The 15,305-nt window shown below is 42.9% G+C and overlaps 2 protein-coding genes and 1 long non-coding RNA gene across 8 annotated transcripts in view; 1 reads left to right on the forward strand and 2 right to left on the reverse strand.

Moving 5' to 3' along the window:
- The window catches only part of CCZ1 (CCZ1 homolog, vacuolar protein trafficking and biogenesis associated), a 14,215-nt gene extending 9,598 nt beyond the window's left edge, over positions 1-4,617 (reverse strand). Inside the window, exons 1-6 of one of the 2 annotated variants that reach the window (XM_021411613.1) lie at positions 4,397-4,617; positions 2,693-2,790; positions 2,471-2,564; positions 2,299-2,373; positions 1,824-1,871; positions 1,184-1,267 (exon numbers count right to left, since the gene is read on the reverse strand). In XM_021411613.1, coding sequence (XP_021267288.1) covers positions 1,184-1,267; positions 1,824-1,871; positions 2,299-2,373; positions 2,471-2,564; positions 2,693-2,790; positions 4,397-4,492 — 495 coding nt within the window. In that variant the 5' untranslated portion in view covers positions 4,493-4,617. The remainder of the gene's footprint in view (positions 1-1,183; positions 1,268-1,823; positions 1,872-2,298; positions 2,374-2,470; positions 2,565-2,692; positions 2,791-4,396) is intronic. The other variant, XM_021411614.1, reaches the window with a different exon arrangement.
- The window catches only part of LOC110405860, a 31,270-nt gene continuing 20,585 nt past the window's right edge, over positions 4,621-15,305 (forward strand). For 2 of the 5 annotated variants that reach the window (XR_002443122.1, XR_002443123.1), the window contains exons 1-2: positions 4,684-4,811; positions 14,852-14,947. This is a non-coding gene — a long non-coding RNA (uncharacterized LOC110405860). Of the gene's footprint in view, positions 4,812-14,851; positions 14,948-15,305 lie in introns of all 5 variants that reach the window. The other 3 variants (XR_002443126.1, XR_002443125.1, XR_002443124.1) reach the window with 3 other exon arrangements.
- On the reverse strand, positions 8,231-11,883 carry LOC110405856 (parvalbumin, thymic CPV3). Its single transcript, XM_021411638.1, has 5 exons — positions 11,692-11,883; positions 11,021-11,088; positions 10,518-10,650; positions 9,980-10,089; positions 8,231-8,485 (listed from the first exon to the last, which is right to left on the reverse strand). Exons 2-5 carry the CDS (start codon positions 11,079-11,081, stop codon positions 8,460-8,462), a joined length of 330 nt encoding a protein of 109 aa, XP_021267313.1. The 5' UTR covers positions 11,082-11,088; positions 11,692-11,883; the 3' UTR covers positions 8,231-8,459.

Here is a 15,305-nt window from a genome sequence, read left to right on the forward strand (position 1 = left end):
TGTTTTATCTTCAGTAGGAACTTAAAGAGGAAAGTAACATTTCTGGATTAAAATCTATTGCTTCCCTTTTTGCCATTCTCTACTTTTTAATTTAGTCTAGAAAAAGTAGGCAGCAGCTAATTCAACAAGCACTCCTTGTGCTGTCAGGGTTTATTCTAGGGCCTACTTTAGTCTTACAAAAAACAAACAAACATGCAGACAGACAAAACTCCAAAATGAAACAAAAACCCACAAAGAGAACACATTTTTTTAAACACCAGTCTAAAATGACTACACTCCATCTTTATCAGAAATATCAGTATTCAGATCTCTGTGACAGTTAGGCTGACTAACTGCTGGCAGCAGTCCTCAGCTTCCTTCTGTGCAACAGACACAGGGATACCATCTTCTAACGCCAGCTTGATGAAACCTTTCATGTCAAAACAAAAATTTGCTGGACGTGACCACTTTATTTGGAAGTTACATGAATAATATTTAATTGACTTCCTGCTCAGAAATAGGTTTTGCTTTCCATCTTTTTGCTCAACCATTTGCTTTTCAAAATTGAAGTTAAATACTGAAGACGAGTTATAACCAAGGCTTTCTTTCCTTAAACCTTATCAGGCACGGCTACTGATCCCACACAGGATAAAATATTAGTTAAATATCACTGCTACCCATTACCTCACAGTACTAAGGGACTTGAACGTCAGTGCATGCAGGCTGTGGAGTCACCATCCCCAGATATTTTCAAGAGTCAAGGAGCCAAAGCCACATGTAATCGAGTTTTAATTCAGTGTTACCCTGCTTTAAGCAGGTGGCTGAACTGGATGACCTCTTCAGGTTCTTTCCAATCTGAATCATTCTTAACAGATTCTCAAATATGTCAGTACAGTATTATCACACTTAACCAATTCAAATTTAAAGCAGAATTTCTAAAGAATGAACATCATTCTGTCCAAAAAAAAAAATCCAACAGCTACGCTGTTCTATCAAGCCATAACTCATCTTGAGGTTCAATTCCTTTAAAGAATCTACCATGTTAGTAGCAAGCAAGAATTATTTGGAAAAAGTGAATAACCAGCCTTTCTGTGTTGTTGCTGCCTCTCTCTCACTGCCCATGCATTACAATCACACTGAAGCCATTTAGAGAACATTTCTGCATTTTATTCCCAATGCACCATCATACTGTATGTGGTCTTACCCGGTGGAAGAATTTCTCTAGTCTCTCCTTTAGAACTTTTACACCTCCATCTTCCATTGCTTTCAGAAACGTGCCATTGAAAAGCTAGCGATTAAAAGGAGTCAGTCAGTTGTGTAGGTGCTTTAATTTCTTGCAACTCAACCACGAATGTGGCTTGATTACAATACAGCTCATGTTCCTCACTACTGCAACTCTGCATAGATCCAAATGTGCCCCTTGATTGGGAAAAGTCTTTCGGATTTGCAGTCTAGGTACATATAGTAGTAGGGTCAGAATTAAAGAAGGAAATGAAATTCTCTATTAGTAGCAAAGTTATTTGTCTGTGTTGCTTAAGCATCTTATTCTCTTATTTTCCAAAAGTCAGATCGATGGCCTTTATTCAGTATTCAATACTGAATAGCCATAAATAATACCTAATACCATCAAAATCAAGTGGACTTGACAGAAATTAGAGGGCTTTTATTTTTACAGTAAGCTAATGAACTAATGCTGGCAATTGCAACAGCCAATTTTTTCTCTTCCATCACCACGAATACAGCTTCAGGAAGAGAGCAGCCAACAACAGTGAGCTTGCACATCCAGATGGTATCATGAGGATTTCCTCCACTGCCCAGAAAAGCCTTTGCGTTATTAACCCTACCTTGTACATGCTGTAGCACTGCTGCAGGACTGAACTATAAACCTTGTCCTGCAGAAAACAGAGCACGGCATTAGTGTAAGCAGAAGTAGTATTTCAAATATTTTGGCTGAGCTACACATAAATTCAAATAAAAATTAAATTTTCAAAGAGCAGGCACATGCACAAATTAGTGAAACTGATCTTTGGAAATGTACACAGCATTTCCAGTAAGCATGTAGAAATTACTTTATATCTATAAGCTACAAGAGTGAGCCCCCTCACATTTAGTACCAAAAGCATTATTAACTCGCACACAAGATATCAGTTACAAATACTGAATTTCCCTAAGGCCACTGGTTAATTAAAATTATCTTATTTCTGACTGTTTTTTCTTCTTTCTCGAGAAGAAAACAACTTGGGTATTTCTGAAGATACTCTTACAATGCAATATAACTGATTAAAAACGGAGGAGAAGAAAAAAGAAAATCAGTATTACCAGCAATTCTTCTTCCTGGTACTCGTAGACTGGCTTTCCATCTTTGTGTTTTTCTATTATGGGGTTTCGTACAACCTAGAAAGTAGAACAGGCTGGCATTAGACAATGCAGAATGCATTGAGAACATTCTGATGCGATGTTTTAGAAACGTGCGTATCATGTGCATAAGTACCATGACCATCCAGAAGTTCTCTTCAGGTTCATGGAAAAACTGCCTATTCTTCTGTGTATGTAGGGACTTGGCGGGTTTTGTTGGACTAAAGGTCCTGGAAAGAAAACATATATGTAGATATAGATACACACGTACGCATGCAAAAAGAAAACATATACGACTGGGAAGTTTAAAACATACTGTTGGCACTAATACAACAAGCCATGCAGTCAGACTTTATACCTGGTGAACTGCACTATAGCTTCACATAGTCCCACATTCCTAATCTTTTCATTCTTTTCTACTTCATTTGGGTGATAGAAGAGAATCTTCTTCTCTTCCTAAAATTTGAAATAAGAAGGAAAGCAAAGTACATTTTAACAGAATCAAGGTTAAAGAATATTCAGTTCACAGTTTGTTTTTAAGTTTTAATCTTTTAATCTTCTAGGTAGAATTATATCTTGTACCTAAACAAGCTTCTGTAGTAATGAATAAAAGGCATATTTAAGCACACTTAAACAGTCTGCCCAAGACATTTCAAAAAGGTTTATAAATTCCAAGCCTATTTAAATCATAAGACATAACCACAGCTAGTTCAAAGCAAGGCTAGCTTCAAAGCCAGATCAAAGCATGGCTAACTTCAGAGCTAGCTCCATTTGCCCAGGGCCATGTCCAGTCAAGTTCTGAGTATCTCCAAGGCTGGAAATTCCACACCCTTTCTAGGACCCGTTTTGGTGTCTGATCATTTCAACATAAAGAATTTCTTCTATCTCATCGGGAGTTCCATTGCTGTAACTTCTTCTATTGCCTCGCATCATTTCACTGTGCATCTTCAAGAAGAACCTGGCTCTGTCCTCTCTATAACCACCCTTGATCCAGGAGTCAGCTATCAAACCCCTTCCAACGCTCTCTGTTCTTCAGGCTGCACAGTCTCAGTTCTCCAGGGGCCTCCTTGTACATCACACACTGCAGCCTCCTGACCAACCCAGGAGCCCTCCACTCTGACATCTTCCAGTTTGTCAGTATTTTTCCTATTCTGGGAAGCCCCAGAGGACCTCTGTGCCCACAAACAGGGTAAGCAATCACTTCACTTGGCTGCCAATACACCCTCGCACAGCACAGGATGCTGTCGCTTTTCACAAGCACAAGAGCACGCTGCTGATTCATGGGCGACCTGCTGTTCACTAGGACTCCGTGGTCCTGCTCAGCAAAGCTGCTTTCCAACCTGTCAGCCCCCAGCCTGTCATGCTGCATGAGGCGGTTCCATCCCACACACAGGACTTCACATTTGCTTTTGCTGAACTTTGTGAGGTTTCTGCTAGCCCACGCTCCCGGCTTGCTGAGCGTCTGAGCAGCAGCTCCTCCAGTTCCAAGTCACCCAGGACTTGGTGAGGGTGCATTCAGCCTCATTACATGGGCCATTAATACATGCACAATGCGTGAGGATACAGCCTTGTGCAAAAACACTACAGGAAGCGAAGACAATCACGTGAACCATGCAATACGTTATTACCTAAAAACGGATGATCGTTTACTAAAATTAAAGGTGACAGTAGCACGAGAACGCTGCTAGCAATAACTTGGATCAAGCCAAGTTTTCTAGTAAGTTACAGCGCGATGGATAAAGTTATTTTTAGAAGTTACTGTATGGGTAACGCAGCACCAACAGACCAGCCCCCAGCCGCACACGCTGCGCTGAGGGCCCCGTTACCGCTCCCCTCGGAGCGGGGGCAGCGCAGGGCCCCGCCGCGCAGATGCGGCTGAGGCAGGAAGGCCGCGCCCCCCCTTGCGCCTTTGTTGGTGGGCTCCGCGGGGCGAGGCGCTAACCCCGCGGGCACGCGCTGCTGGCCGGGCTTCGGAGACGAGCAGCCGAGCTGAGCCGAGCCGCCCCCGGGCCCCTCTGCAGCGGCGGTTGCCGGGCCGCTCCTCTCCCCTCCCCTCCGGTACCTCTCCCTCTTTGGGCCCCAGCTTGGGGTTGTAGATGAAGAAACTGAGCAGGGTCGGAGCGAGCTGCTTCTCCTGGCCGGCTGCCGCCGTCGCCATACTGAGCTGAAAGCGAGCGCGCCTGGGGCCGGCCGCCGCCACACACCATCGGGGAGCAGCCCAGGCCCCGCGCCGGCACCGGCCCCGCAGCACTTCCGCCTTCCTCCCTCCGCCCCGGAAGCGCACGGCGCGAGCCAGGAAGTGATCCCGGGCCCGGCGTGCGCCGAGCTCCGCAGCGCCCCCAGCGGTGGGGCGGGCAGTGGGGCTGAGGGGCGGGGATGCCTCGTGCTTTTCTGTGAACTTCCAATCGCAATTGAAGCAAATTTCAGTGTGAATTTGCGAGACAGCTACGTAAGAGGTGTATCGCTGCTCTGTACAGGTATGCGGCTTTGGAACCTGAAGAAGTCAGTTACATAATTGCTGAAATAAACTCCTAGATAGGTGTAGAAGACCTAAGTGGCGCCTCGTGCCCCCTGGTCACGTGGGGAAGACGTACCGGGAAGCTTTCTTACACTTGTGCTGGATTAAGTCTGAAAGAAAAGGATGTTTTTCTCAGGCTTTCATTTCCCGCTTTTGTCACTATGCCGTTGCCATTGCTGCTCCTCAGTTTGTGTGTCCGTTAAGCCTGTCCCACGGGCGGGAGACACAAAATGGAGGGGGCGGCCTCGTGCGAGGGCGGGCGGCACAAAATGGAGGGGGGGCGCGGGGCGCTGCCTCAGCCCGGCCGGCCTCGTACGTGTGCGCAGACTGCATTGCCGCAGGTACAGAGCCCGGTGCCACCGAGGATGTGGCTTTTGCTGCCGCGCTCACGGCGTTTAACCCAGATCTCACAAGCTCCCAGAAGCTGAGGGGTCACGCGGGCGGCACCGTGCGGCTCGCGCAGCGCTCGCAGCCGGGGAGCTGTGGTGGGATTGCGCGTACTGCCCGGCGCTCAGCACAGCCGCGGCGCTGCCTGCGGCCAGGAGGGCTGCCGAGCGCTGTGTACAAACACGGTGCCAGGGACGGACTGTGGTTGGACAGCGGCTACTTACTGTAACGGGTGATTGCTAAGGAGGGTGTTTCTGTGCCAAACATCCCTTGGAAGGGGATTAATGCATCTGTAGTGATTGCTAAAATATAATTCTGCTCAGTGCAATCCCACTTGTGATTTAATACCGTTCTTGGTGTGGATATTTATGGTAATCTACAGAGAGTAAGTGATAATAGATTCAATTAATTTAAATTGTTACATCTCTAATGTACAAATTAACAAGGCAGGAAGAAACTTCAATTGTGGTTCCAATTTCATCCCATCTTCTTAATTGTATGTGCAGTAACACCACACCTTGACATTTGCAAAGTGGCATCGAATCACCCTGAGTTTGAAATGTGATTCCTAGCCCATGATTATGTAAAATTACACTGCTGCATAAGTACATTGGAAGTTTGACAGAGGACAACCCTGGCATCAAGAGACAAATAATTAAGAACTTTATTAGTGCTTTCCAATTATTATTAAAAAGAAAAAAAAAGAATATATAGTCATGCTCTGGTTTGTTGAGCCTGCTTCTAGGTACTATTTTGAGCATTTCCACCAGCTGCATGGTAGCAGACATAACAAAAAGATATACTATAAATCACTCTGGGTGTTGGAGCTGACAGCTGTAAATAAATACAGCTGACAGCTCAAATAGCTGTTCCATTGGCAGTATGTGGTCTAAATGCGTTAACAAATGTGTAGACTCAGCAGTTTGGGATTAGTTTAGCAAATAAATTACAAAATAGTGCTGTGATCCAGCAAAAAGCACAATGCCTGTGTATCCCTGTTCTGCGCGCTTTGTTGGTACATGCCAGGCCTTGCAGCCCCATGTGGGGAGCCTGCCTCTTTTCCCAAGAGAATCATTCATCTCCCCTGGATGAGTTCTTAGTGCGATGTCAAGGAATGTGAGCAGCTATTGGAGCGTCACGGTGAGTGGAGATGGTTCAATAATGGTTGCGTATGTTTTGTGGACTCGAAGATTTCATAGTGGAAGGTAGTAACTTTACCCTAGCTCTGGTTATGGTTAAGAATATAGTCACTGAGTAGCGATACAAATGTACTTTCATGCAAAACTTGAGATATTTAAATGTTTTGCTTTATTTCATGCGTTGAACAGGAATGCCTAGGACTTGTTACGAGCCCAAATCTGTAGTACATGTGAAAGAAAAGCTGGTAAGACAGGATAAGGAAAAGGCTAGACAGGTACTAGGATTTCAGCTCTGAAGAGGAATTACAGCAGTGCTTTGGTTATTTCCCTCTTCCCTCTTGATTGGTCCTAAGTTTTGCAGGTCAGAAGTTTTACAGAAACTTTTAGTGCAGAGAACTGCTGTATGTTCTACTTCCTGGAAAATGAAGAGAGTTCTAATTTCACTGAACGATTTGTTTTGGGTCAGGGCACCGTGTGAATCTTCTGTCCACCTTCTGCTCGGCAACCTGCCCCAGCAAGGTGTTGCATCTCAGAGGAGAATAACAGAGCTGTACTTTGCCCATGTGTTTCTTTGTCTAGGACTGCAGTGCAAAGGCTGAGATGTTGAGAGGAAAAAAATTGTTTTGCATGCATTTGCCTGCTTAATGTAATCTGGTTAGTCAAGGTCAGGACACTTAATTGTCAGTGAAACGGAGAGTGGTTTGTTTGTTGCTTACATGTGAAGTAGTCTAAGACTCTTCTGTCATCAGACTGGTTTCGTTGCCAAGAACAAACAGTATTTCTTGTGAATATCCTGTGACATCCATCTTATGCTAGGAGAATGTCCGTGGGTTGAATCCTTACCTTGTGCAAATCTGCTTTTTTTAAGGCCTTGATACTCTAGTGAATTATGTGGAACGTATTTTGTAGTCTTAAGAAATATTATTCAAATTCAGTGTTAAATTTTTATCAGTTCACATCCGTATTATTTCTGCACAATAAAAGGAAAAGTGTCATGACCATATTAAATTTTCAGATGTCCTGGATATCCCAGTGTATGAAGAACTAAATTAAACTGAACTAAAATGATCTGAAATGAGACAAAAATTCTATTTCTAACCATCAGCTGTTAAGAGTTGTAGAGGAATGTGTACGTGTTTAAAGCAATAAGTGATTCTTGACCGGTTCTCCAGTACTTGGCTCCCAAAAGAGTAGATGGCTGTGGAGAAAGCATTAGTGGTGAGTGCACAAGGATAAATCAGTATGGAATTTGTATGACCCGTCCGGGGCCTTCACACTAAGAAAAAGAGAAATTTAGTGTATTTAAATGCTTTTGATTCAATAATGAACACAGCTGAGGCCAAGACGAATTTCTCAACTACTGTTATGTTATGCATGTAAAGTACAAGTTGGGAGAGAGAAGAGGGCCTGGTATATTTGCTGAGGTTTGTCGTATGAACCCTGTGACTTTGCAGCTGTGAAAGGCACATAGCCTTTCTTGCGAGCGCATCTAGATTCTGTAGACTTCTTCTTAGCAATAGCTGGTTATCTGATAAACTAGTCCTGTTTTTAGTGTTTTTTTTTTTCCTGCACTATTACTAGTATTTATAGAGACTTTGAGAAGAAAACAATGCAGTTGAGTGTTGTCATTTGCAGCAAAGGGAGAAATGCATTGAAACTGCAGCAATGCTAAAGCATTCCAGCTTAATCCAGAAAGCTCATTGTTGACAGAACGCCCACTGGCTTCAATCACATCCATACACGAGGCTCTGGTAGGATCAAGGCCTTTGAGAGATTAACACTTTTCATTTAAGGATTCACGCATTTCAATTCAGTGGTCAGAAAAACAGACACGAACACAGTATGTGATTAATTTTTATTGGATATTTTTAAGGGAAGTTTCTGGTAAAGCAGAGTTTAGAACAGAGTAAATGGTCCACACAATGAGGAAAAAAAAAATCAGTGTTTCATTATGTTTCTAAGGCAGTGAGTAAATAGCAGCCACTACCAAGGTAAATGCACAAGGGACTGCTGACTTTCAGGGTTTGCAGTTTCTCTCGCAGATTCATCCCAATTCTGTCTTATCTGGTTGTTCTGAACCTTTAAGACTGCACCATTTCCTGGAATTCTGTGAAAAAATAAGAGCATATTTACAATAGAAATATTAAAATAAAATTATTAGGAAAAAAGATTAATGGCTTATCAAGAGATTTAGAAATAGGAACGGATGGAAAACAATGAGTTGATTTATGATCAGAAGGGAAGAAACATATACAAAAGAAACCTTGCCTGAATTTCCTGTTTAGACAGAGAAATCTAATTAAACAACAGATGAAAAGACGGTGATTTGTTGGCATTTACAGGGAATAATAAAGTGTTTGGGGTGGTTTTAGTCCTTCTCTGCTCAATAATGATTTGGGGCAAAAATAACGGGATGGCTAATGTAGAATTTGAGTAAGAAGTTAAGACCTTAATCAGAAGTATTAAAAGTGAGCGCCCATGTCTTAGTACTGTTTGTAGTGCTTCAGCAGCTGAGAAGTGCTGATTGGGATGGCAAGCTGTAGCCGAAATCTCTGTGGAGTTCCCTGCGGGGCGGTACTTCAGCATTGCGTTTTTCGGCCAGGTACGGTTATGTGGAAGGTCTTTGGTTCTGTGCGTTGAGAGTATCTGATCAGTCCTGTCGCAGAAAGGCTCTATTAAGATATCAGTTGCTTTGTATATCATGTGTGTTTATTCTGGCACGTTTCCTATGGAGCTGTATTCAGTTCCTTCCCAAGAGGGAAACAGCAGAGTTCACAGCTCCCGGTGCGGGCAGCGAGGAGTCTGCGTGCCAGCACGTTCCCTCTGCTCTGCCCTAAGCCCTCCCCCCACGGGGCTGCTTGCTTCTCGCATGGGGCGCGCTGCCCTGGGCCCTTGGCCTTTATGGTGAGCGTGTGCTTCCTGTCCAAAGTGAGACACAGAAGCGTGGAGTTAGGAGGTCGGGAGGTTTCTGTGCCGAGCAGCCATTCGTCCGCACCAGCATTTCCATGGAGCCGGTGCAATGGGCTGCTTCCTCAAAGAGCCATTCTTCATCTGATAAACGACCTCCATCGCCATGCACAGAGCCTTTTGCAGTGTCTTGGCTCTGGGGTAGTGACACTCGGTCATTCTGTTCTTCTTATGCAAAACTGAAGGTGAATGAATGGCTTTGCTGCAACGAGCGGCGCTTCTGCTGGGGGCTCTGCTGGAAGCGAGCCGGTGTCGGTGTGGGTGGTCCCGCTGCACGCAGCTGGTTCCTCGTCCAGGTGTGTGCTGCTACGTGTGATACTTGTGCTGCTTTACATCAAACTGGGTGGGAGGGGAAACAGAGATCTGTTCCTTATGAAGCAGCTGGAAATTTATGGTGAATGGCAAAGAGAAGGTTCCTTAGGGCAGCCAGGTGTTGCTTTTGGCTGTTTTTTTTTTACTTGCTCGTGCATAAGGAGTCGCAGAGATGAACCTGTACCATCAGGGACTGTTTCTGACATGGGTCAGTGCAGGAGGGCTTTCAGCAAAGTCACTCAAGGATCCTTACTGAACCACCAACATAAAAGGGAATCACGCGTCACTTAGAGCCCCGTTCTGTTTAGAATGAAGTTAATACCTTCAGCCCCAATTTTGCCATCCCCGTCGTGGTCTGCAGCTGCCAGGAAAGTCTTGGTTTCGGAGGCAGTTAGCACTCGGGCTCCACACTCAAACCTCTGAAGGAAATACCTGGGAGGAAAGCACCCTTCGTTACGGTTGTCACAGAATCCTGTTTTTGCTGGCTGTATGATAAAGAGCAATAACTATCTGTAAACAAATCATTTGCCACAGTAGTCAAGTCTGGTAAACACTGCTTTATTCAATGAGCTACGTCTTCCTCATGTACAGTTCTGCTTTGCAAGTCCAGACCTGATGCACTGGAATCTGCCTGCTTCTGAAGTCCAGCCCGGGAGGTTATGTGCTGAGCGTGAGGGGCAGGCATTGACTGCTTTGTTCTTAGCCGTAGGGTTAGCTGCTCAAATACACTGACAATCTACCGAGGGTTTTACCAACGTTTAGCATAACCTGAGGCATCCCTTTACAGAAAAGTTTTAGAAAGAAAGAAGTGCTGATTTTTGGATAGTCTTTTACTAGTCAAGGTAACAGAAAATCCTTACTTGAGCTCATCTTCCTCAATAAAGCCACTTTGATCATTGTCGAGAATCCGGAAGATCTCCTTGAGCTGGCTACTACTCTTTTTAGACATCCCACTGATCTGAAAGAATTTTTTGGGACTAAAGGAATCTGGAGCTGAAAATAAATTAATAAAGATATTAACCCCAGACCTCTGTGTTCACTGTCCCTACATGGTCTGAGGATGCTGCTTTGTTACAGTGTAATTGTTCCAAACATGAACAGTATGTAAAGGCTGTCAAGAAGTGGATGTTACCATGCTGCACAGTACCCTGCCACACGCAAGGGAAAGCCGCGTGGGGAGAGGATACAAACTCAAACCACCCCCAGTGCAAAAATCTGAACAAATGCATACTGTGACAGCTACAGAAGAGACTGCAGAAGTCTGCTTATATATGTGCTTGCTCAGTATTCCTTTGGGGCTGAATTAGACTTGCAATGTGTTGCACAAAATAATAGATTTCTAGCAAGTTAATTGTTTTCTCACCTTGGCAGTCCCGCAGAGCAGCAGCAATATCAGAAGGGCTTAGAATGTCTGTGAGGCTCATTTTAAACCTGTTAAAAAGTGTATTGCAGTCAGATTTATGAAATGCAAATGCACAGTGGAACAATCTTTTCCTATGGTTTGAACACTGTATGGCTAACAAGACTTCTAAGGGCAGACGAGTCCAATTGAGCAGGCTGAGATTGCTGCTATTACTCAGTGAATTAGAAGATTAAGTACAGTACTTGTTTAAAATAGCAGTGCTGAAATAATGCTTTTTAATGAGATGGATTACAGAAATAATGTTGTGAGTTGACGATCAATCTTTTAACCTATTTATTTCTTATCTACTACTTGCATGCTGTTTAAGTACACGATGTTCTTAAGCTCAATGTTACCATCAGTCTAATAAGCAGTCTTACTGCAATGCGTGGCATTTGACGATACCAATAACAGTATAGGCAGGTTGGAAAACTAAGCCAGGTAGGTTTCTTTCTTTTCTCCCCCAACAGCACTGAAGTATAAAAAGAAATCAGATACTTATCTATGCGAGGTCCGTCCACATGTAATGCCAGGAATTCAGTTCAAAATCTTAGAACGATGGTTATTGTACTTACTACCGGTGCGGCTCTGTGCGTTAATTTCATTTAATTAATCTCAAGTCGCCTGCTCACCTTTATAGTTTTCTCAGCTAGGCCAAGGAAAAATAGCTGAGGAGGTACCAGGCAAAGTAGTCTTGTTGGCTCTGGCTGTCACTCTGACTTATAAAGGATTCAAAAGGTGACAATAACCACTACTTAGGTTACTGCTTCATGGATCAAATGTTTGATTTGAGACCTAGCTCAAATTTCTTCCTTAACTAATTAAACTTTTCTTTCTATTTATATCCTAAGATAACGCCGACAAGAAGAATGATGGTGTTTTTAATAAATCCGTTTAAGCTTAATTAAGTACAACTCTGCCATCAAAACATCACCTCTCGGGCCCCAGGCGTACTAAAGGTTTTCAGTTAACCCCTGGACCTTAGGGTTGCTCACTGCAAGAGGACTCCAGCAGTCAAATCCTTGTGAAAAGAAACTAGTTTGGTTTCCTTAAGCCTGTTTATCCTTTGGAGTGTATAGAGGAAGGTGGAGGTGAACGCTTCGAGGTGACAATTTGCCATTCTGACAATAACTTGTCACTAGGGGGGAGGAAACCAGTGTAATTTAGGGGGATCTATCTCCAGTAAGCTTCATTTCCTGACTGTACTCTGCATTGCTGTCCCCAGGCAGGGATAGAACAGAAACGCATGCCTCCATGGGCAGCAGAAGTCAGCAACTCAGTAATCTTCCTGTCTGTGTTCCTTGGGAGGCTACGTATAACCAGATGGCCTACTTAATAACTTATTTTGAATATTTTAAATTACACAAAATCAGTAACAGACTTACTTGAAATGGCACGAATTAGACTTTGCTATAGTGGAGTTAGATATACGTGCAGTTTGCAACGTGCACTCACTATATTTCCCTAATGAGAAATTAGAAATGCGGGTATGTAGTAGTGGATTTTTTTGCTCACGTGTATTTCAAGGTCACTAATTTTAGAGGAAAAAAATTGAAGAAAATTGATAACAGTGAGTATGAGGTTTTCCTTCTCAGACCTTGCACACACATTCTCATCCTTGCTCGTACATTTTTGCATTCCATTGTGAATTTTCACCTTCGTGGTCATCTTGAGTTGATACAGGATTTCACAGAAGATTTTCGTAGCAATTCCCCTTGGCATAGTTTACTGCCAAGATGTTTCTCCAGGGAAGTCTATATTAAATCTCTAATAGTGCCCTTGATGTTGGTGAGAGCAGATTGTTGCTCCTGGTCCCAGCAGTTGTAGGCTTCCTTTATTTTTGCTTGATTTGTGTAAATTTTTGACTTGCCATAATACACGGATTATTACAAGCTGATGAGAATGAAAAAATGATATAGAGGAAATGATGAAATCGAGGTGAGCAAAGAATGCTCAGGCTCAAAATACGCCTGCAACTTACTCAGGCACTGTGTTAAAATCTAAGCACCAAATGCTCTAAGAACAGCACCTCCTAGCTCACCCACTCTGCGGTGGCATACAGAGCTCTGTACTGTTTTTGCATTCACAGTATGAATTGTGAAATTGTGTTCACAATAGTAATTGCAATGCATTTTGTATTAAAGTATGACGTTGAATAGAAGTGAGCAAATTGCTGCAGTACGTTCATTATTATTGCTCGTGAAGGGATCTTTTAACATTTGAAATTCAATGCTGACCCTAAAAGGCAGGCTAATCTTGTCTGAAAGATGATTTACAAGAGCCTAAAACAGCTGAATTTCAGAATCAAGTTGATGTCACTGTATATCGATACAGGTGGGACTCTAGGGTTACCAGCATTTATTTATTTATTAATGACACCGCATCTGGAGTGCAGGTTTCCCTCTGCTACGATTAGAATGAAATAATCAGGAACGAGTTTAGTATGCAAAGGGATATTTCAAGTAAATAACCCATTGCACAGCTCCTCTACCTGCCTCGTTCCCCTGCTGCAGGGATGTGTGTCTCATTAATTGATTGCAATCACTGTGAGGGTTCAGAAACTGAGATCTGTAAAAGAAAATTTGTGAAAGATAATATACAGGCAACTTAATACTGTGGAAAAAAGTACTTCTTATCCTACAAGAACAGCTGCTAGGTAGCGAGCAGTTAACAGCTGCAAAATCTGATACAAAATCCAAGTACTGTAGCTTCCAGGAATGTTTAACACTTGTTCATACTAAGAAAAACTATTAATTTGATGATCTTTTGTTTGCTTTTGCTCTGCTAAGGACTTTTGAAGGTGCTGTTGAGTTGTTCTTCCTAAGATTTATGTACTGGCATACCTTTACTTCTCTTTTTTTCCCTTTCCAGGTGTCATTGTATGTAGTGTGTAGTACTACAGGAATATTAAAGCCTTTCTGTTTGATTGTTTCATTCCTTCAGAGCTGAACTCTTGGCAATGTAGGTGATGAACACAGGGTCTTCATATCAATAAGCTCTTGCTAGGAATCTTCTACTTTTCACCTTGAAATAAATTTGTTTTCAGTGAGATATTACAAAAACAATGTATGTTCTTTTCTTTTTCCAAATCAAATACAGTTAACTAATAAGCAGTGGGACGTTGTGCTTTAGTAAATCGTTGGCAGGCTGTGGGCTAGTCTTGTACTCTTTCTGTTCTGTTTGGTATGAAGTACAGGGAGTTAATTGGTAGTGGCAATCAACCAAAGACATGGCTTAAAGCAGATGCAAAAGAAACATCAGCAGTTGTCTCGGGTGAGATCAGAGGAGAGATGTTAACCTGGGACCAACGACGGAAGTGTGAGGAGATGCTGTAGCAGCTGTTTTAAACCCATACAATTCCATCTTTCAGCCCTGGTAGTGTTAGGGCTAGAACAATCGTATCGTGATCCTGGATAACAGATTCTGCCTTTGTAATGAGCTTGGAAGTAACTAAAACAGGCACTCAGCAGCCTGTGTGGTTCATCATTAATGCTATTGTCTCGGTGGTGATGGCAGAGAATCTTAGTGTGGATATTGCAGTAATCACCAGAAATGGCATCTGCATTTGAGTCTGTTGTATCTTGTCACTCAAGCTATACACTTCAATTGTATAGAAAAAATTACAGAATCCAATCTGAATGCTTGCTTGTACCGCAGTCTTCACCATATTTAATGTAAAGGTGTAAGAAAATGGTGTGATATATTTTTTTTATGTTGTACTGCACATTATTACAACAAAGGGTGAAATCCAGGCCTCAGAAGCATCAGTGACAAAACTTTCTTTCCCTGCAGAGAGTAGAGGATGTTACCCAGAGGACTGAGCACAGATCTGGATGTGGGATCAGGATCGTGCAGCAGCACTGCGGGTCTGGAGCTGAACAAAGACAGGTATTGTTGTGGATTAGGAGCAACGTCTTGTGTTCAAGTCACATCCTCATCATTCTGTGTAAATGAGATTGATTCATATTTGAAAACAATAGCGGAACAGATTAACATAGCTGATTAATAATGTATCTAATTCATAGAGATTTTTCTTATTAGTACTTTTTCCCCATAGAAAGCTGTCCTGGAAGATCCCCGACACTGTTACATATGCTGTGTGTTTGCCTTCAGATACACTTGCAAGTGCATCTGTGACTCAGTAACACGTTTTTTCACTCAGGCTCTAAACATAATTGCCCAAGCTGTTCCTGACTTCTGTCTGCGCAGTAGATAATTTCAGATGGACTGATCTTTGAAAGTGTAA

The sequence above is a fragment of the Numida meleagris genome, chromosome 13 (assembly GCF_002078875.1).
Source record: "Numida meleagris isolate 19003 breed g44 Domestic line chromosome 13, NumMel1.0, whole genome shotgun sequence".
NCBI lineage: Eukaryota > Metazoa > Chordata > Aves > Galliformes > Numididae > Numida > Numida meleagris.